General features: G+C 35.9%; 1 protein-coding gene across 1 annotated transcript in view; it reads right to left on the bottom strand.

Annotated features, from left to right (window-relative positions):
- The window catches only part of LRRIQ1 (leucine rich repeats and IQ motif containing 1), a 114,387-nt gene that overhangs the window by 25,269 nt on the left and 67,387 nt on the right, over positions 1-21,731 (bottom strand). Inside the window, exons 19-23 of the mRNA XM_087968044.1 lie at positions 20,932-21,021; positions 18,880-18,995; positions 17,795-17,890; positions 16,405-16,490; positions 6,241-6,342 (exon numbers count right to left, since the gene is read on the bottom strand). Coding sequence (XP_087824170.1) covers positions 6,241-6,342; positions 16,405-16,490; positions 17,795-17,890; positions 18,880-18,995; positions 20,932-21,021 — 490 coding nt within the window. The remainder of the gene's footprint in view (positions 1-6,240; positions 6,343-16,404; positions 16,491-17,794; positions 17,891-18,879; positions 18,996-20,931; positions 21,022-21,731) is intronic.

Genomic DNA, 21,731 nt, shown 5'->3' with positions numbered 1-21,731 from the left:
AGACTATGGCATAATCTTTGTTTCAGATAATCTGAAAATTAGTTAGAACTACATTGTATATTCTCCAGACCTTTATATTTCTCTCTCTCTCCTTCTAAGGTCTTTCTCTCATTCTGTCTAGCAGAAGATGCAGAGCTTGGAGGCTGAGTCAAGAGAGTAATAAGTCTAGAGCAGTGGTTCCCAAACATTTTCAGTCCACTGCCCCCTTGGTGCTACAAACTCATCCTCAGTGCCCCCCACCCAGGGTTGGGATTCAAATTTCTGTGGGCGTGGCCTAATTTGAGGGTGTGGCTTGCTGGTCATGTGACTGGGTGGGCATGGCTTGCTGGTCACATGGCCGAGTAGGTGTGGCTTGGTGGTCATGTGACTGGGTGGGCGTGGCCAGGTGACTGGCAAACCAAATACAAGTGGTCCTCACTTAATGGCCAGTTGTTTAGCAAATGTTCTAATTTATGACTGCCTCCCCAGAGCTACTTGACCTGTTTTTGGAGTTTTGACAGCCATGCACACACATGCACACATACTCCCTTCCAACCTTGCTGGAGCAGGTCATTGGACTAGAATCGGCAAAGCATCTCTGATTAGATTGTAGTAGTGAATAGAATCTAATCAGAGATGCTTTGCCAATTCTTGTTGATTTTTATTTGTATTTATTTTATGTTGCTGAATTGCATTGACATGTGTGACCCTTCTTGTGCACAACCCAGAAGCTTTTGTGATTCTTTGCAGCAAAAATTACCAACCTCTGGCTTTGCTCTACTTTTCAAATGTGCTGCCAGCCCCTCAGGTCCACCCCATTGAGCCTGCTGCATCGGAGGGACCTGCCCAAGCAAGTCCGAGTGGAGCAGTGCACCAAGTCAATGGGGTGAGCCTGAGAGAGGGAAAGAGAGAGAGAAAAAAGAAAGAGAGAGAGAAAGAGAGAAGGAAGAAAAGAAAGAGAAAAGGGAAAGAAAAAAAGGGACAGACAAAGAAAGGGGGAGATGGAAGGAAGGGACAGAAAGAAAAAGAAATAAAGGAGGAGACAGGGAGGGAGGAGAAAGATAATGGGATATCAATTCTAATCCAATCACCTGCTCCAGCAGGGTTAGAAGGGAGTGTGCGTGTGTGTGTGTTCTCCTTGTAATTTACCAGTACATTTTGGTTTTGCCTTCCTCAGAATTGGCACTGTAATACATTGGGGAAAAGTATTTTTTTAGGGTGGAGATCTGGTCCAATAGATCCTGTTTAAAGCCTCAACAAAATGTGAGAGCTTCCTGATAGTCTTGACCATGTTTCGTCCACAAAACCTTTAATAGAAGCCAAAGATGTTTCAATGTGGAAAAGGGCCTCAGTCTAAACCAGGCCTCATTTCAATCTGATGCATCAGCGCTCTCTCTCTCTCTCCCTCCCTCCCTCCCTCCCTCCGTCCCTCCCTCCCTCCCAGACTGGCTTTGCTCTACTTTCCCGATGTGCCTGCGGGGCTGGTGCTTCGAACATGGATGGATAGATAGAGAGACAGGTAGGTAGGTGGATAGATAGATATATTGGTAGATAAATAGGTAGGTGGTAGGTAGGCAGGCAGGCAAGCAGGCAGGAAGACAGACAGACAGACCCTTTGGATGGATGGATGGATGGATGGATAGGTAGGTAGATAGATTGATAGATAGATAGATCTATATTGGTAGATAGGTAGGTAGGTAGGTAGGCAGGCAGGCAGGTAGGTAGGCAGGTAGGCAGGCAGACAGACCTTTTGGATGGATGGATGGATGGACAGACAGAATGTGACAATGGCGGCACTTTGCAAAAGCGGTGGTGGCAGCTTTTCCCAATGTGCTGCCGCATTTGAGGCACCGGCTCCGGTGCAGTACAACAGTCAATGGGCCTGCAGGGCTGGTGCCTCAAATGCCCCCCTACCACCTCTTAGTGCCCCTCTGCCAGGCCCCTTGGGGAAGCTAAGAGGCGGCAGGAGGGGTTCGAGGCACCGGCCCTGCAGGCTTACCCATTGCCTGTTGCACCGCTCTGGAGCCGGTGCCTCAACCCCCGTCACCTCTTAGCGCCCCTCTGCCGGCCCCCTTGGGGATGCTAAGTGGTGACAGGGGGGCAGTAACGTGCCACCGCTGCCGCATTCAAGGTGCCGGCTCTGGAGCAGTGCAACAGATGGCACCTTGAACACTCCCCTGCCTCCTCTTAGCATCCTTCTGCCGGCCCCCTTGGGGACGCTAAGAGGCGGCAGGGGGGCGTTCGAGGTGCTGGCTCCGGAGCATTGCAACAGTCAATGGGTGAGCCTGCAGGGCCGGTGCCTCGAATGCCCCCTGCCGCCTCTTAGTGTCTCCAAGGGGGCTGGCAGACGGGCGTTCGAGGCGCCGGCTCCGGAGCAGTGCAACAGTCAATGGGTGAGCCTGCAGGGCCGGCACCTTGAACACCCCCCTGCTGCCTTTTGGCATCCCCAAGGGGGCCAGAGGAGTGCTAAGATGTGGCAGGGGGGCATTCCAGGTGCCAGCTCCGGAGCAGTGCAACAGTCAATGGGTTATCCTGTGGGGCCGGTGCCTCAAACACCCCCTGCCACCTCTTAACATCCCCCTGCCAGCCGCCTTGCCTCTTAGCGCCCCCCTAAGGCATCCCACCGCCCCCCAGGGGGCGGTACCACCCACTTTGGGAACCACTGGTCTAGAGTCCTTATCACAAGCAATCCAACTCTAGCCTCCCTTGAATTTCTTTAACTCTTGTCTAGTGCCAAGTTAGTGTCAACTGTAAATTGACTGGATTCTTGTGTATAGGCTTGAGCAATAACTAATCTTAACTTGAAATTAATGTGTGGTCCTGATTCTTTTTGTGTGTCTTTCTCTCTTTCTCTTTCTCCCCCCCTCCAGACACACATACACACACACAAAGACACACACAGATAATTATATAGTCGTTGCATTTAGTTAAAATCAATACATAACCTTTTTATTGCAACTCATAAGTTCATATTGCATTCTGACTCTATATAACACAAAATGGAATTTAGAAAAATTGAGGAATGCACGAATGATTTAGATTCCAACAGAAGAGGGGTGGGTGAGGCAAAGTTACTGATAATATGCATACACTTCAAATTTTACTCAAGCTATACATTTTATGTATTTGGGGAAAATTATATGGAAATTATTTCTGTAGACTATATACTGTATACTAAAGAGAATTTATGATTCTAATTGTGTTAGAACAGGGAAAATAGTAAATTGCAACTCTTAGTTCAAAGAAATGCAAGCCGGTTCTAATATAATATCCAAAATGAAAGGGTTAACCTGAGACATGTGAATATAAAACTGAGACCATCTAAGCATGCTCAAAGACACTTTCTAATTTACCATTAAGTCATATATTGACTATATAAATAGGAACCTGTTTTTTAGAACAGGTTTATTTTGTCTTTCTTCCAACAAATGTGGATGCAGAGAATATACAATCTTTAGCTTGATTTCATCTTTGTAAAGTTCAGTAAGAAGGTAATCCTAAAGGATATTCTGGCAGTACACATATATAAGCACATACAAGTTTAATGGGCTTTTGCATGCTTTTCTTCTGACATGGCTGTATAAGGACTAGAAGCATCCACACCTGTTTTTAAATTAATTAGATTTACCTGTAACAGCCAAATTTAAAGAATGCAAGTTGGTTGTACATATGATTTATGAACAAGTGAAAATAATGTTTGATCCAGACCTTTTAAAGTAATAGTTCAAATTAGCCAAAATTCATCCAATTAGTTTAAAACTCAAGTCTAAGACCAAAACTATTAAAGCCATAGTATTGTGATAACCATGTATCTATACAAATCAAGCACTGATGTACAAGATAACATAAAAAACACAGCTTGCTGACAAAATGTAGAAGTGAAGTTTCAGATGAAGTAGCAAGAGCACTGGTAAGAGGGTGAAACATGAGGTTTTGTTATATAAGATCATTATGTTTCTTCTATTGTATGAATGTCTGGCAAAAATATGGGATTCCTATAATTCATATGATGTGCACATTTTGTACCATACCCCATGTGGTAGTTTTACTATCTTACTATATGCACTGTAACAGTGTAAGACAAACACTGCAGAAGTATGACTTGGCATTTATCTCTAGTTATTACTGGGCCATGGGGGTATTATTTCAAGAACTGTGTGTGTTGCTAAAGTAGAAGAAGGGTTTGTCAGAAGTGCTTGTGTGTGTGCTGTTGAGAGAGAAAGACAAAGAGAGAGAATGGAAAGTACTTCCTCATTCTAACAAATAAAAAAAGCTGCATAATATGGTATATCATACAAATGTTCATATTCATTGACACTCATACTATCATATGTACATTATACACACACACATTTATCTTTCTTTCTTTCTTTCCCTCTCTCTCTCTCTCTCTCTTTCTTTTTTTTAGTATTATGTACCAAATTATGTATCCTCCCTACTAAATAAAATATATCATTGAAAGGGCTATGCATATATTGTAAATATAAATATACTGTATTTTTAATATGTCCTTTTATATTAGAGCCTTTTTCTGCATTCTTTCAATCCATTAAAATTTAACTTTTTTTAAAAAAATGTAGTTGATTCATCAATTTGTTTTAAAAGTTACACAAAGAGCTGCCAGAGTAGCTTATAGACAATACAAAACAATACAACATAAAGATACAAGCACAATAATTAGATCCATAACAGAAAAAACATGCTTACAGACACCCACTTCCAAGATTAATGGCAAAGTCATACTTAAAATGATAACTTATTTAATTGGAGTTACTATAAGTCTAACTCAGATCCAACTAATTGAAAACTAAGCAGATCAGCTATAGTGAAGAAACATTATTACTACATAATTAAGAGTTTTAAGGATTTGTAATGCCTCAAGCAATAGAAGGCAGTATCCAATCATACATTGTGCTACAAATGGAAAGATCTCATCTTATTTGCCACCATCTACCTTCTAACTGCTGAAAGCAAAAGGAAATGCAAAAAATATAAAATAATAAAAAGCCAGTTAATGTTCTTTAAAATGTTCGCATAATTAAAAAAATATATAGCAACAATGGACAAAGTATTTAACTTCTTCTCTAGATAAAACAAAAGATAAGAAAAAAACGAGAGAAGAAAAATTAACCTTTGGAAAGAAAATAATAAAATTAGGATGTTCTAATCATGATAACTAGGTGAGTGATGGGACAGGCATGTATCTACTTTTCCTATTCACTAAAGATGCAACTGTAGGGACCATTTTAATGTAAAACATTTTCTTTATCTACTGGTGTAAGACATTTTACGTCTTGTATTGTTCTTAGAATCTGATCACCTTCCTGCATATTACATGCATCCATGTGATTGATATTTCATTTGGAGAAAACAAGATTCTAACAATTTCCCTTGTTAAATATTTTTTGTTACCATAATATTGAGATCAGTTATGTTCATATAAAAATACATGGGAAAAGGCAAACCACTGTACAGTAGTTCATTTACAGTTCAAGGATAAGGAGAACTGAAATATCTTTCTACAAAAAAACAGGGATTTATTTGTTAAAATGAGGCAATATTAGCTGTTCAGTGTATTTTAACAGTATATGAATAATTTTATTTTTCCTATGATATACATTATCAGACGCATAATAAAAAAAAGTTTAATTAAATAAATTAGTCATATGTTCTTACCACAGCATCAAAAGCACTTTCACATATGGTTGCCAATTAGAAGTCCTTCTTTTTTCTTCTAGATTATGCTAGGATTAGTTTTAATATTGATAAATGTTGCATCAGTTAAAGAGACTAAAAGAAGAATTTCTCCAGAAACACCATATATTCAGATGTCTTATGATTTTTCATTATGGTGATATATTCCAGTTTAACAAAGCCTTTAAAAAAATGTAATTGTTTCACTTCCTAGGGCATACCCTTTCCAAACTAGCAATCCTTTTAACAAATAACATATGTGTACTAGCTCATGGTGTTAAATTCCACTCTGTATTTCTAACTTTCAAGAAATAAAGGAAATATATTTTGAATGAAGCTATCTTTTTAGTGGGTCTCCTGAGGTATTATAATTTAAAATTTTCACCTGAACATTTTATGTACATGTATACCTGCATTATTAGCAGATTTAAATTGTATGCATTAAAGCTTTTCTTCCTTTTAACCAAAGCAAAGTATTTTAAGAAAATTGATCAAAATATTGGTACAACTTTTATAATTTTGGAAGATTTGACCAAAAGATAAATAGAATGAAATTTCTTTGCCTACCTTCAAAGTAACCAATTTTTGTAGTCTGTGGCTTCTTTGGTGGTTTCACGGGGGGATGTTTATTTTCATTGTTTTTGAACAACGCCAGTCGCACAGCTGGGTCTAGACGACAAGAACAAGTTAAAATCAAAAGGTCAGATCTTGCTCATTCGTTCCTTGAAAGAAGTATTCGTCTTTTAGCCATTTATTAAGAGAAACAGAATATCCTTGTAGGTTTTACATTAGGAAGGAAAATATACTATTTCTAACATTAAAGAGTTAAAGTTAAAGCACCTCAATTTCAATCATATATCTTAAAGCAACTATTGTTTTAATTTGGCTATTATATACAAAATTGCTATCATAAAACTACAATAAAAGTATACTTGAGTTAATAGTTGAATGTTCTGGTTTGAACATGTATTTTCTACTCAGTTAAAAAATTGCTAAATATACACTTAGCTATAGTGTATATGTTCTTACCCTCATTTACAAATAAAATAAAATAAAATAAAATATAAAATATAAAATATAAAATATAAAATATAAAATAAAATAAAATAAAATAAAATAATAAAATAAAATAAAATAAAATAAAATAGTTTAGTGGAAGTTTCTCTCATGTAAGTAGGAACAGTATTATAACATAAGGGAATTAAGTAACTAAGGTTGCTACTAAGTTGTATCATGAGTCTAATTTGAGATTTAAAACTCTAAATATCTTTTGATCTTATGCTAAAGCTAAAGAAACTATCTAATGCAAGAGACTACTTTGCACTGTCTCCCTATTTGTCTTCATGCACAGCTATGTTCTAAAACACTGAGGTTTCCTCTCAATGTTAGTTGGGATTATCCAACTAGCTGGAATTCTGAAAATAGGAGAATTACATGAGGAGTGGCCCATAATCTATGGCAATTTATACCTCTTTTGCTTTTATACTACATCTCCACCAGAGTTGGAAATAGTTCAACTATGGCACAATAATTTTGTCCAAACAGAGTTTTTAAAAAGCTGCTTCTTTACATCTTTGAGGTTAACTTGAAATAGTTCCTGCTCCTCTTCCCAATACAATTTCAAAATTACCCTAAATGAATTAGTGGAATTCAGAGGGTAAAAAATAAAAAAGGTCACTGCTAGTAAAAATGGATGTTTAAGGTCAAAGAGGTGCATTATGCTCTATTGCTTGATTACAGTTGTATATTAAAGAATATTTGCCAATATTCTTGGTTAGAAATGTTCCAGTATGATGCCAACCCCTTTTCTGTTACCTCTTAATAGAGAAAAAGAGTTGGGGTGGACAGCAGTTGATGAATAAATCACAGCACACTATGTCCACAACTAATTTAACTATCTGAATAAACAGTCATCACTATCATGGAGTAAAGGAGAACAGCCTTCTGAGCCTCTACTTAATTTGTCCACATGCATATACTCAGCTATCAGATAAATACAACTTGTATGGAAAGGAAAGCTAGGAATCTTTTCTTTTGATAAAAGGCACAAAACCTTCATATTTCCTGAATTTAATTTTACTTCAAGTAAGTTTTCAGACATTGATAAATACATACTGAGTAAAATAATATGACATGCAAGTGTTCTTGGTCACCAATTTTATTTTGCAAATTAGTACTCTGTTTTTAGTGTGAACAACTGCTTTACTTCTCATGGAATTTGAGATATGTTGTCAAAGGTATATTTAATATCAACAAACTATGAGTATTAAATTTAAATTAGAGTTTGTCAACCCTTAGAGCTGCCAAGCAAATTTATTGGTTTGAGGTAAAAGGGAAGTTCTTTATTTTATATCCTCATAAAAGATTTAATCTATTAATTCCTGCTATTAATGACAGGTTCTGCAACTGTCATTATATTAGGAGACTGGAACAGAAAGTTAAGTCTCCCCAAGTGATTTACAATGATACAAAAATGAATTTTTAAAATGCTGGTTTTATTTTGCTTTGTTTCTTGAAAGAAGTTTAGTTCATAGAAAATATGTAAATATGTTTTAAAAAATAGACAGTCTAAAACTAGGTTCTGAAGCCTGAAATGCACAAAATTACTAGAGAGAAAACTATGAATTAAAAAATAGTGTATCCTTTATATATTCTGCAAATGGTTACTACATAAGTATGTGTTTTATTCATATCCATTTTGGGGAAATTTATCACCACTTAGGATTTCTCTGACATGAACATATATGCTCACAAATCAAAATGTACCATATGTAGAATTTCCCATCAGAAATTATAATTTGTACTGGAAATGTTTTAATGGGAGATGGTCCAGATAAAAGGATATAATCCTGAGAAAGTTTAAACAAAACCAGTGGAAATTAACACTTAGCTGCTAATTGATTGGAGTGGAAATTATGGCTGGCTAGATTAATGAAAAAAGTCTAGAAGCTGAAATAGGGACCTTCAATATTTGTCACCCTTTATATTATATTTGGCACAGCTAGGTATATGTATTATCAATCTAAATCCAGTTTCTGTCATGTTGAAAGTATTAACTTATACAAATGTTCTGCAAAGTATTAAAAACACCCAACCACAAGTATCTGCTTTAATTTTTGTGTTAAATTTCACTTAATATGCTCATTTTGTAATAATCCTTTGTTTGTATGTTCCCATCCATTATTCATGTCCATGTCAATGGTATGTATGCTGGTAGGCCTATGAGATACAGGGCCACAGTTTGGGGGAATTAGGTGGCATATATATGTGTGTGCATACATACATTTATGTTTATGTGCATACAGATACATATATACATAAATGACTAAATACATTTGTATTATTCTTTATTAACCATGAGACTTATTGAATTCTTAATAGTATATGAATTATTGTTGCAGCTACCTTAATATCTGTAAATTGCTTATGTTTATAAAGGCTGAAATGGTAACTACATAAATAAATAGCTCCTAAATTTCTTTTACATTCTTAGGTATATTTCCCATTACCCAATAGAAAAACTACTGGTATTTCTAGCTAGGTCTAATGGGATATAAACTACAGTAAAAGGTCATATATTTCCCATTCTTGGATTTAATTTAATTACTGGTAGATAGAAAAATATATTTTGAATACGGATATGTTTGGTTTGCTATCTTTTTTCAGGAAAAATCCCCCACAGGATATGGAGGTCTTTTACTCCAACCCCCTATGTAAGTAGGAGACCATATACCATTTCAGACAAGTGGTTGTCCAGTTTTTTCTTAAAAACCTCCAGTGATGGAGCACCCATAACTTCTGCAAGCCTTTCCACTGATTAACTGTTCTGTCAGGAAAGTTCTCCTTAGTTCTAACTTATATCAAAGCCAAAACCTGTTCAGACCTGATATTACCTGATACATATGATTAAGATTTCATTTTTAGCCAGTTATACAAAAATATAATAATGAAGACTACATTACTACTCTTCTATTTTTGTTGAGCTTTTTAAAAAAAAATACAGATCAAGTGTATTTATTTACAGTTTTTCATAAGTACTTAAAGTACCTTATGTATTACTACTCAGTAATCATTTTAACATGCTTTGCATGATTAATTCTGTATTATGGGTGAGACTTCCACTCAGTAAATAGTTATTTGATCTGCATTTAAATATGAACCCATAATTTCTAGATAACTCATGTCTGATACTCTTTCACTGTTCTGCTGCAGCTGAATTTATATTAATTACATACTCATCTACTTGGGAATTCTTTTTAGTAGGCAGTATTGTTAATATTAAGTCCTTTAATATTAGAAGCCCCAGAAGCCCCATCCTAGATGACAAAAACAAAATAACTGACTTTGATATTCTTTAAGAAAAAATATTTATGGCTGGATTAGTCACTAGTTATATAAAACAGATCACATGTGGATAAAAGATGGTGCATTCCAGTGATATGTGGGCCACCAAGTTGAACATATGTGAAAGATTCAACTGGACTCCTTCTTTTCTAAATAGTGTGACAGAACAAGGCAGAAGGCCGTGACAGTCACTATTTTTTATGCAACCTTTTGGGGCCAGATAATTTTGTGTCACATAACAGATAACAGATAATCAGAGTTGGAAGGGACCTTATAGGTCATCTTGTCCAACCCCCCGCCCAAGCTGGAGACCCTATACCATTTCTGACAAATGGCAGTCTAATCTCTTCTTGAAAGTCTCAAGTGATGGCGCTCCCACAACTTCCAAGGGCAAGCTGTTCCATTGGTTGATTGTTCTCACTGTCAGAAAGTTTCTCCTTGTTTCCAGGTTAAATCTCTCCTTGTTCAGTTTCCATCCATTATTCCTTGTCTGGCCTACAGGTGCTTTAGAAAATAGCTTGACCCCTTCCTCCCTGTGGCAGCCCCTCAAATATTGGAAGACTGCTATCATGTCTCCCCTGGTCCTTCTCTTTACTAGACTAGCCAAGCCCAGTTCCTGCAACCATTTGTTGTATGTTTTAGCCTCCAGTCCCCTAATCATCCTGGTTGCTCTTCTCTGTACTTTTTCTAGTGTCTCAACATCTTTTTTATAATGTGGTGACCAAAACTGGATGCAGTACTCTAGGTGTGGTCTTACTAAGGCTTTATAGAGTGGTATTAGTACTTCCCTTGATCTTGACTATATCCCTCTGTTAATACAACTTAGGATTGCATTAGCTTTTTTGGCGGCTGCTGCACACTGCTGGCTCATATTTAGCTGGTTGTCCTTTAAGACTCCAAGATCCCTCTCACAGTTACTGCTATTGAGCCTGGTTTCACCCAGTCTATATGTATACTTTTGGTTTTTCTTGCCTAAGCGTAGGACTTTACTTTTCTCTATATTGAATTTCACTTTATTAGATCAAGATTTAAATAACACGATCAAGATTTAAATAACATTTCTGAAAGGCATAAAACCTGATCATAAAATAGTACTGGAAATACATCTTAAATTTATACTCCACCTGCCCAATGTTTTCATATAGTTAATACATTGCTCTTGGTGATTATTGTATACAGTAGTGGTAATGCATTAAATATTTACTACCAAAGTGTTAATGACCATCTTCACCTTTGGTGTACGTCAGTTACAAAAGGTATAGAAAATGTCATTCTGACATTGCTTGAATCCAGGTACATTCATTCTCAACATAGACATATTTATTTCAGCTTACTTTAAGTAATCATGTAGAAAGCCTACCCTAGATTATTAGTATTATGAAGAAAACCTATCTATGTCATTATCACATAATCCATCAATCATTCTAAATAAACACTCACAGAGAATAACTATTGTGATACAAGGACTTAGTATCAATAAGTGACTGAAGCCAGTGGGAGTGAGAGTTCCTAATGTGTTACACTTGTTACTAAGTTTGAAAAGAAGCAATGAAGCTATAATAGGGGCAAGGGGAGTCAAGACAAGTCTCTGTAGGAGTTAATAGAAAGCAATCCTTCCAGAAAAATACTTCAAAATCAAACGTGGAAGATGGATAAGTCAATTACTTCTTCATAATTGCCAAAGAAACTGTATGTTTATGATTGTAACATTTAGGGGAGTTTGGGTGTCAGATGGAAAGATCTCCAATTGGGAAGGCATTTCTTTGGTTACTGGAGTAGAGTGAATGACATAGCCAGATAAAAGCAGAAAGGAAATTTAGTCACCAATGGGATGAATTGTATTGAAACATGAATTATTTCATTTATGAGGACACAAACAACTGGAATGTAGAATATGAAAGGCATTAAACAAAAAAATCTTGAAAATATCAAAATGGAAATGAAGTAGATGTTTTAGGAACATATTATCAAGTGAACCGGAATGGGCCATTTTAAATATTACATGATAATGACAAGTGGCAGTGATATTTTGCTATAATCCAATCAATGACAAGATTAGTAGATACCTGATGAATATTGACAAGTCTGTGTAATTACTACAGACACAATGATGAAAGACCCTGATGAACTCTATAGTAAAGAACAGGAAGTGAACATTACAAAATCTGGAAAAAATGTACAACTAAAAGTTAGAGGGACATGGAATTACAAATAGGTTGGATTAGAAAAATAAAATAATGCTGGACATAACTTTATTAAGTGTTTTGTGGTTGTTCATCTGCTTCAGGTAACATAAATGAACATTCTAAACTTGGTCATCATTGGATGAACAATACAGGAATCAAATTAAGTACATAACAGAAAACCAAAGATGTGCAATTCAATAAGTGAAGACATTTCTAGGTACAATTTGTGGATCTGAACATAATTTACTACTGTTATATATACAGTTTAATTAGAAAATTAAAGAGTGGGTATTATCAGAATACCTACATGAATAGTGTGGAAGAAATTTGGTTAGAATATAAAATTAGCAAATGAAAAGATTTGATAAAGTTAATTTATACAAAAGAGAAATTGAGAAATTATGGGAAGACAAGCAACACAAGACAACACTGTCTACAGTAATCAGAATAGACAGCATAAAGTAGGTTTAAACAAACCAACCACAGGAAAAAGCTGGATTTCCAAAAATCCAAATAGTTTTCAGGACACATCTGGATTATGATTACAAATCACTCCCTGTGATTTATAAATTATTCCCTGATCTCTTTCCAGCCAACTGATGAACCCCTTCCCAACCTCCCCCACAGCCTTTTGTGGTTTAGAAGAAGGAATAGAATAAATTTGCAGAAACATATAACAGTTTGAAAAAACTGAGCAGAGGTCAAGATGATGAGCGTTTATCTGTATAGTCACTTGACAGTGGGCCAAACTAATGAGCGTGATTTAGTAAACACTTGAAATTGGAATATAACAACTAACAGCAACATTTTCCAATTATAGTATAAATAAATGGTATAGTTAGTATAAAAAGCAGAATAATTTAAGGAAATGGACTTGCACTTTATAGCCACTTGCTTTATAGGACCAAAAAATTAGAACCAGGAGATTGATATTAATATGATATTATGGAAATATTATTGTATTTCATTCATTCATTCATTCAATTAATAAGCTCATTCGATCCCCTTGTGACTTTGGAGATGTACATTATTAAAACAATTTAAAAATATAGACAAAAGAATGACAAGTATCCAAAACAGAACAACAACAATAAAACAAAAAGACCCACACAAATCTCTAAAAACTGCCACAAGGGGCTTGCTATCCACTCTAGCCCAAGTCATGGGGATGAAAGCCAAGTTTTAAGGGCTCTTTTAAAGAAAGCCACAGTGGGAGGCCAAATGAATCTCTAGGGGAATATTATTCCAGATGACAGCCCAGTTGTCAAAAAATCATACATACGTACATGCATACATACATACATACATACACACACACACATACACACAGAGATACAAACACTGAAATAGAAAAGACAAGCTTTCTGTGTCCTGCCTGATAACAATGTTTAATGAATGGGACCTGAAGCAGGCCATCTCTGCCTGCTTGTACAAAAACAGGGAGAACTATGAGACAGCCATTCCTTCAGCTACCAGGCACCAAAAAGATGTTATAAATAACAACCAGCACCTGGAAGCCTGCAAAGCTCAGAAAGCATAGATGTTACATGAACATGCATGTAACTGCCCATGTTGTTGTATTCTGGACAGCTGCAGCTTTTGAATGGTTTTCAAAAGCAGCCCCATATAGAGCTCATTGCAATAATCTACACTGAAGCTGATCAAAGCATGACTGGCCAAAGGACTTGCCGGTCTAGATAAAGGCCCATAAACATATATTTATGCAAAATCCTGGTTACAGTAACCACTTATTCCTTGAACAGGAGCTCTGAGTCCAAGAACACTGCCAAGTTGCACACTAGTTCTGAAGGAGAAAGCATAGATTTGTTCAGGAATATCACTGGTCCTGGGAGATACAAATAACCACAGGGCTTCTCAGGGCTCTTCTTCAGTCTGTTCTTCCCATCTATACTTCCCCAGGTAGCCTGGGTCTGAGGGTAAAATTTGGTATTATCAATGTACTCATTGACTATAGAGAACAGAGCAGAGTTTCTGCAAACCATTGCTATCTCCCAGACCACAACACTGCCAATTCACCTCCCCAGCACAAAAAACAGATGTTGTGGCCCACCAGCTGCCAGCTCTGACTCGGACAGTGAAGAGGTTGGGGAGGAACTTGGGCCAGTCCTGGAGCCTGGAGAAGGCTCTGATGGATGCTCTGCGTTGGAAGCAGAGATAGGGCCAGGGGCATCCAATATCTCCCAGCTGCCTTCGGAGATAAGTGGGGAAGAATAGCTGGAGCCTGTTCCCGATGTGCATATGTGCAGAGCTGTCAGAGAAGAGAACAACTAAGGAACAGGGGCCAACTCAGAAGGCACACGTGGATGCTGAATAGCTCCTCCCATGAGGAATAAATAGAAACAAAAGGGGAGTGGTGGTTGCAGGAGACAATTATTTCGCTTATTATTATGAAGATTTGCTTATCATGGTTTGTGCCTTGAAGACTCATTGCCAGGAATTAATTTACAGCTTTGCGACTGAAAGCTCTCATCCTGGCAATTATCCAAGGACTGATAAGGTCTGTTCTTGCACTTAACTCTTGGAAGAATTATTGCTGGGACTTTTCTGTGTGTGAATGCCTGAATTCACAGTAACTAAATAAAGAGGGGTTTTTCAGGATAAGGAGTCTGTTTCTTGGTTCTGAGTCAGAACAGTATCTATAAGTGGGGTGTGTGTGTGTCCAGGTTTTGTTATGCACTCCAGGTCAACTATCTTATCCCCAATTAGATTATAAATGAGAGTGTTCTTATTGCATATTAACCTGGTTTTCAAACATAGCATTCAGAGTCCAATAACCTGACTTCAATGTTGAGTGCACTGAAGTGCTGCAAGTTTGGACAAGACTCAAATACCAGTTCCATAATTCTTATGTGCAGCCCATCTTCAGCTTTCCACCATATCTTACTCTGCTGTTATGACCTTGGTGAAACTGCCCTTCTTCCCCCTTGAGTCCATGGCACCATCACCTTTTTCACTTCCTTTTTAAGCCCTGGTATCTCTGCTGCATTCATATGAATGGAAAGAAAAAAACCCTCTAGTTACATGAGTGCTAAATCACTCACATGGGAGGTCATACATCCAACTCTGAGGAGGGGATCAAGAATCAGCAGAGCTAAATGAAACTACTAGAACAGCCACTTCGAGACCTTGTTGTTGCTAGCTATAAGAACTCACCCCACCAGCCTACATTTTGGCTCCCATTTGTAATTTGTTTTCAGCTGCTGTTCTCTTGAAGCTGACCAGTACTGTTACCAAGATCACTTTCAGGTGACAAAAATATAAGATTTTTAAATTTATTTGGTGTCTGATTGCTCTTCCTTATAACACCATTTAAATAAATTTTAAAAAAATCAATCAATCACGCCATATATACTCAAACTAACACCAGACTTCCATAAATATAGTGATTATCCCACATCCTATTTTGGGTTATTTTACATCATGGCTGATTTGTATTGTTAAATATTTAAGGATAGATTATGACAGTCCTTAAATACTTTTCCATCACCCTATATATCAGGGGTGTCAGGTGTCAAACTCACGTCATCATGGTGGCATCATGTGATGTATCAGGACTTTTTACCCCTTTGCTAAACTGGATGTGCGCGTGGCTAAAATGTGATGCATCCGTGCAATTGACAGCCCTGCCCTATATTAATTAACTGGGATTTCTAAAAATAGTAAAACATAAACATACCCTTTTGTGTACAAAAATTGTAAAAAATGATTTGAAAATACAGTAGATAGCTTCAATAAAGAAGCAGGACTATAACTACCTGTATAGCTTCAGAAAGCAATGAAGAACATTCAGTTCTATAATTATGGGTAGATTAAAAGTATATATTTGGATTACCTTAGAATCTCTAGAGCATATTCTACTGAGAATTAATTATTGCCTACAGAATTATATATTCAAAGTCAACAAATAATCATACTGACTATCACTAAGTTGAGGGGGGGAATATTTGTGTGAGGTTGTCATATATGCTGTTCTCTGTTCAGTTTTGTGAACTGAACTTTCTATTGCAACTGGATGCAATACCAAAATTTAGCTATATAAAATGTCTTTAAAATCAATTAGGCAGAACTTTCTTTATTATCTTAGTATATGCCATCATACTAAAGGCTCATTTTAAATAAGGTTTTTTTTAGAAACAAGTAATATGCATAATTTATATAATTAGATTTAAAAGGTACTTACCAACTTTTTTAGCATTATATTTCTTTGCTTTCATTTTATGTGCTCTTTTTAGCATCAGCTGTGCCGTAGAAATGTCTTTAAAACCCCTAGAGAAGAAACAGTTATTCTCCACATGCAAACATAGGTGTTTGTTTAATAATCATGCAGGCTAGTAACTTCTGAATGCTAACAGCAACCCTATTGCAACACTGAACTTGACTGGGAAGTCTTTGATCTTCAGGAGTGTCTTTTCAAAGAACCGTAAGGCCAGAAGACACGCACAGAAAATGTTAAATATACAGAAAAAGGTTCATGTGGCTCTTTGAGTTCCATATATTTCTCCCATCTAATTCTGAAACAAAATGCATGATTTTGCTGCACGTATTGCAGTGCAACCTATAGAACATAATTTTGATTTTATGGGTATTCAGAACATATTTTATAATCATAGAGATCAGAACTATACACATATGTCCTAACAATATGGTTACCATTAGGAATTCTGACGAAAGAATACCTAATGCTCTGGCTATCATTTATGAAGAAGTACACAATAGCTCTGAGCAGAGTGGCAGAGTTATTTTATATCATAATGTCAACATGTGCAAAACTGTCATCTAAACTCACTGTATACTTTCAAATCACCATTTATGGTTAAAAACTAGTCATGACCTAGGTTGAGCATGTTACAGGCACTGTCAGCCAAGGAATGTTGGCTAGTGGGAAGCAGGAAACAAATCTTCTCCACTGTAGCTCCCCTCCTCTGGCATATTCTCTCTTCTGGAATGGGACAACTCACCACATTAATGGTTAAATTAATTTACCTATTATATTTGTTGAATTGTCCCATGGCAAGTTGTCCTGTAGCAAGTTTGGCTGTGGTGAGTTGGCTGTGGGGAGTTGTCCCAAAATTAATTTGATGGAACCATGGCCAATATTAAAATAAATATAGTCAATCCAGAAATATAAGAATTACAATAATTTTGATAAAACATGGTCACCAGTAACAAAAATACTGAATTAAATGATTAATACAATGTTGAATTGTCCTGCGGTGAGTTAGCCATGGTGAGTTGGTTGCGGCAAGTTTCCTGCAGTGACTTGTGTTAGGACTTAGACCCTCTCCCTTCAGGTATCAGGATGGCCCTGAGCCTGTTGGCCTATTGCATGGTGTGTCAGTAGCCCCAATGTCTTAAGGGTCCCATTTCCTGGCTATATTAACATTCATAGTAACAGTTTTGCTTGATGCCATGTATATTTATTTGTACTATTTTAATTATTTTAATTGTTTTTTAATTATTTTTATGTATTATGATGTATGCCACCCAGAATAATTTGTTGAGATGAGCAGCTATAAAAATCAAATGAATAAATAAAATAAATTGAAAAGAAAATAATGACCCAAACATACCATTCTTCTGAAATTTTTTCCTCCTTTTCAGATTGTAATGATAACTTTTGGGAGGACTTTGCCTCAGAAAGTTGTGAGGCACTGCTTCTTCCTGACCTGAGGAGAGCAAGAGCAAGACACTAAAAAGCTAGTCCAACAAGATTTAAATCTCTGCAGCTTTTGCTGTGCTATAAATTTTCATTATCTTCTGAAGTTAAGAAATAAAATCTAAGCTCCAGGAAAGCTTATAGAAGCTTATAGAAGAATAATAGAAGTTAGAGGTTTATATCAAATATTTATATTTGTACTCCAAACATATCTCAAGATTTTTTTACAATGAAATATAAGGTATAGTAAAGCTTTCTTTATGTTAGACATTTTTCTGTTAAACTCTATATACATTGCAATGTCCTACCTGTCAATGAATACTTCAGCTTCAACCATAACAACACAAGAGCACACAATAGATACAAACTCAAAGTTAACCGCACCAAACTTGATTGCAGGAAATACGACTTCAGCAATAGAGTGGTCAATGTCTGGAATACTCTACCCGACTCTGTAGTTTCTTCCCCAAACCCCAAAAACTTTAACCTTAGACTGTCTACTATTGACCTCACCCCTTTCCTAAGAGGTCTGTAGGGGCGTGCATAAAGCGCACCAACGTGCCTACCGTCCCTGTCCTATTGTTTCTCTTATTCTTCTTTTATTTTTCTTATATGTACCCATTTCATGTATTCACAACTATGTATACACTTTTACTTATTATCTTGTAAACAATTGGCAAATCAAATAAATAAATAAATAAATATAATTTTTATTGTCTTAAAATTTTAGGATTTGAGAGTTTAGTACTGCTATGCTTTTCTTTAAATGAGTAAAGGGTGGCTTTAAAAGTCAACTGCTTAGTTTGAAAAGTTAAAATTCTGAATTTGGTGTGTGTCGTTTTCCTTATGAACACATGTGCTTTAAATTTAATTATTTACAGAATTTAGAATTGCAAAGCATCCAGATGTTTTCAATTATTCTTCCAGTGCTCATCTTGGGTGTTGCCAATATGCAAATAACTACAAAGAGCAACAAATAAAGCAATTTATTTAACTTACCGGTTGCTAACATCGCTGTTTTCTGATAATGTTGTCATTTTCCTAAGCTGCCACATTTTATGGGGAGGTGATTTTAAATTAAATGAGCTGTCCTCACTTCCTGTTGATTTGTTACACTTGATAAGAAAGAATTTTTAAAAATAATTATTTTACTTTTGCCTGAACATGAAATATGAAAGAAGAGTTAACTTATGTACCACTTTCATTTATTGAAATTTTTATAAGCTGCTTCTTTAGGCCAAGATAGTCTACAAATAAATTAATAATGAAAAAAAAAATACTAATATAAAATAACCTACAATAGAGAAAAAGATGAAGCTTCAGCTATGTCTAAGAATAAAACCAGTGCCAACACAGGTAATTTCAAGTAAATCAAAAGTTAAGTGAATCAGTCAGTTGAAACAGAAACTGAAATAAAAGTAGCAATGCTCTTGAGTTGTGACATTGTGAGAATGGGGGCAATCACTTGCCTTGGGGCAATTCCTATTTAAAGTCTGCTTCTAAAAATTGAGCTTGCATTGGTGGAATAGATAATAAGCCTAATGGGGAATATAATCAAAAGGAGGCCTCTAAGATGTGCAGTCTCATATACAAAAAAGATTCTCAACAGCAAAGTAGGATTTTTAATTTGGTACAGAAATGCACAGCCAGCCAGATCAAATTATGTAACATAGTCAAAATACTTATATATCAGCCATTACATATTTTCATTAGCTGAAACTTCCAGATTACATTCAAAGTAACCTCACACTGTAACTTATTTCCATAACACATTGTTCTTTTGTGGTGGAGTTTCTTTATCTGGATTTAATAATTAATGCAGCCTGTTATATAATTTTTTGGGTTCATATGAAATATTTCTTCACCTATAAATTATGGTTTTAGGAATATGCAGCACTGTTGAACAAACTTTTTGCGCAAAAGTAAATCTACAGACGAAGATTTGCAAGACATTGCACAATGTACATGGAAGACAAGGCAAGTAAGTATACTAAAGTGCATGGCATGAGAATAGGATGTTTTTGTTTACTATTCTCTTAGGACCTGACATAAAGTAAGTTATGTGTAGAGAGGACCCTGTGAAGTCAGAGGCTTGAGGTTTTTATAACAGCTGCATCTTGCAAAGACAGGATGCATTTTAAATTTTTAATGAAACAATGGCCTCTATAGCAGTAGAAGCAGCCCAACTGAAAACTTCAAAGAAACATCCGGCATTGTGGAACATTCTCTTATACCCATAGTCCCTTTTGTTGGATTACAGCCACAGACTTTAACAGGATCCAGTCATTTTACCATGAGCTGGAATGCACTAAATTTTCCCAATATACCTATGGTGGGAGTAGATTTAAACTGCACAGTTTATATTGCTTCTAGATTATGAATTTAATTTTTAAACACATTTGCAGTATTTTTCATTTCAGCTTATGGTACATTTACTAGGATAGGAATCCCACTTAAAATCAATGAATTCATTCCAGGGCATGGGTTTAGAATAGGATGCAAAACTTAACTACTTTCATAAGAGGAAAATTAATGGTATGAAGCACTACACTCTGCAGCTTATGATCATTCTCTTACTACTGGAGGGAATACAGTACACATATTGTTAAGATACACTTCAGAAAATATAATGAAAGTTTACACTTCAGTTTATCAAGTAACTAACAAATATTACAGTTCAACGATTTTTAGATATTCTGAAAACCTTCAGCTGTTGCTATATAATGTATACTGAAGGTTTTTTTAAAAGCACTTTGTCAACTAGCCATTTTTAATCCACTGCCAAATGTGCAGCTGAGACATATCATTTTTTGTTTTGCTACTGTGAAGTAAAGTGTTGAAAGAAATCCAAAATAAAGGGGAAAAAATTAAGCAAATCAAAGAAAAGCTACATGAAAAATTATATCTGGGGATGAGGAGGAAGTTACAGACTTCTAAAAGTAATTATGTTTCTTCAGTCAATAAATTGTGATATTAATCATACCAAGTAGAGCACGTTTCTAAAGGAATGAACAAAGGCCAAAGATGAATAAAGTTTCTGTGACATGTTACCTTTGGCGAGGGCAACTGGTCTGAGCAAAGCACTGTTTGTGAAAGGAAGCAGTTGGAATCCAAGGCTGGCCATTCTTTCTCAATGACAGCCTGGTTAAAAAAAAGGCAGTGAAGTTAATAGTGCAAGGACAATATAAAGTCATTTTGATAACTTTAATAAAGTAGCAATTTAACTATGTTGCCTGAGTTTTCCAGTATTCCTGGATCATATATTAGAATTGTCACCCATCATACAGCCAAACAATTTGAAGCGATAAGGAATAGTTTTGGATTAATGATATACTTAAAAACTTACTGTTGATTAATAGTAATACCAATGGAGATAATTTAGGTTCTAAATTATTTTTCATTCTTGTTTAGCTTCAGACGTTGCCAGATACCGGATTTAACTCAGAAAATTATCTCCTGCATATTATATGTGTTTGTATGTAAAATTGCACAGTGGAATTTTGTGAAACAGGATTCTTATGGAAGCACTGTCTGGAGAATTAATTAATAAGTTAGTTTGTCTCAAGAATGTATACAGCTGCCAAACTTGAACACTCCAATTGTGGAAGGCATAGAGTAAAAAAGAGCAAAAAAAAACAAAAAACCAAGATGCAATGTCTCAATTAACATTGAACAGATATTCCTAGGCAAATAGAGGCCCACCTTTCTACCTTCCTCTGAACAGAAACTCAAATCGTTGTGGCCCCATAGACAAAAAAAAGGGCAGGTTTTAATATTTTTTCCTGATGCAACTGTTACTTTTTGAAATTAAAATTTAGTTTCAAAATTTATAAATTGAAAATTTCAGCTGT

This window comes from Notechis scutatus, chromosome 6, assembly GCF_049901735.1.
Source record: "Notechis scutatus isolate UNSWTSFEM ecotype Mainland chromosome 6, rNotScu1.2, whole genome shotgun sequence".
NCBI lineage: Eukaryota > Metazoa > Chordata > Lepidosauria > Squamata > Elapidae > Notechis > Notechis scutatus.
Note: the sequence above shows the minus strand (reverse complement) of the source record. Positions and strands in the feature narration are given on the sequence as shown.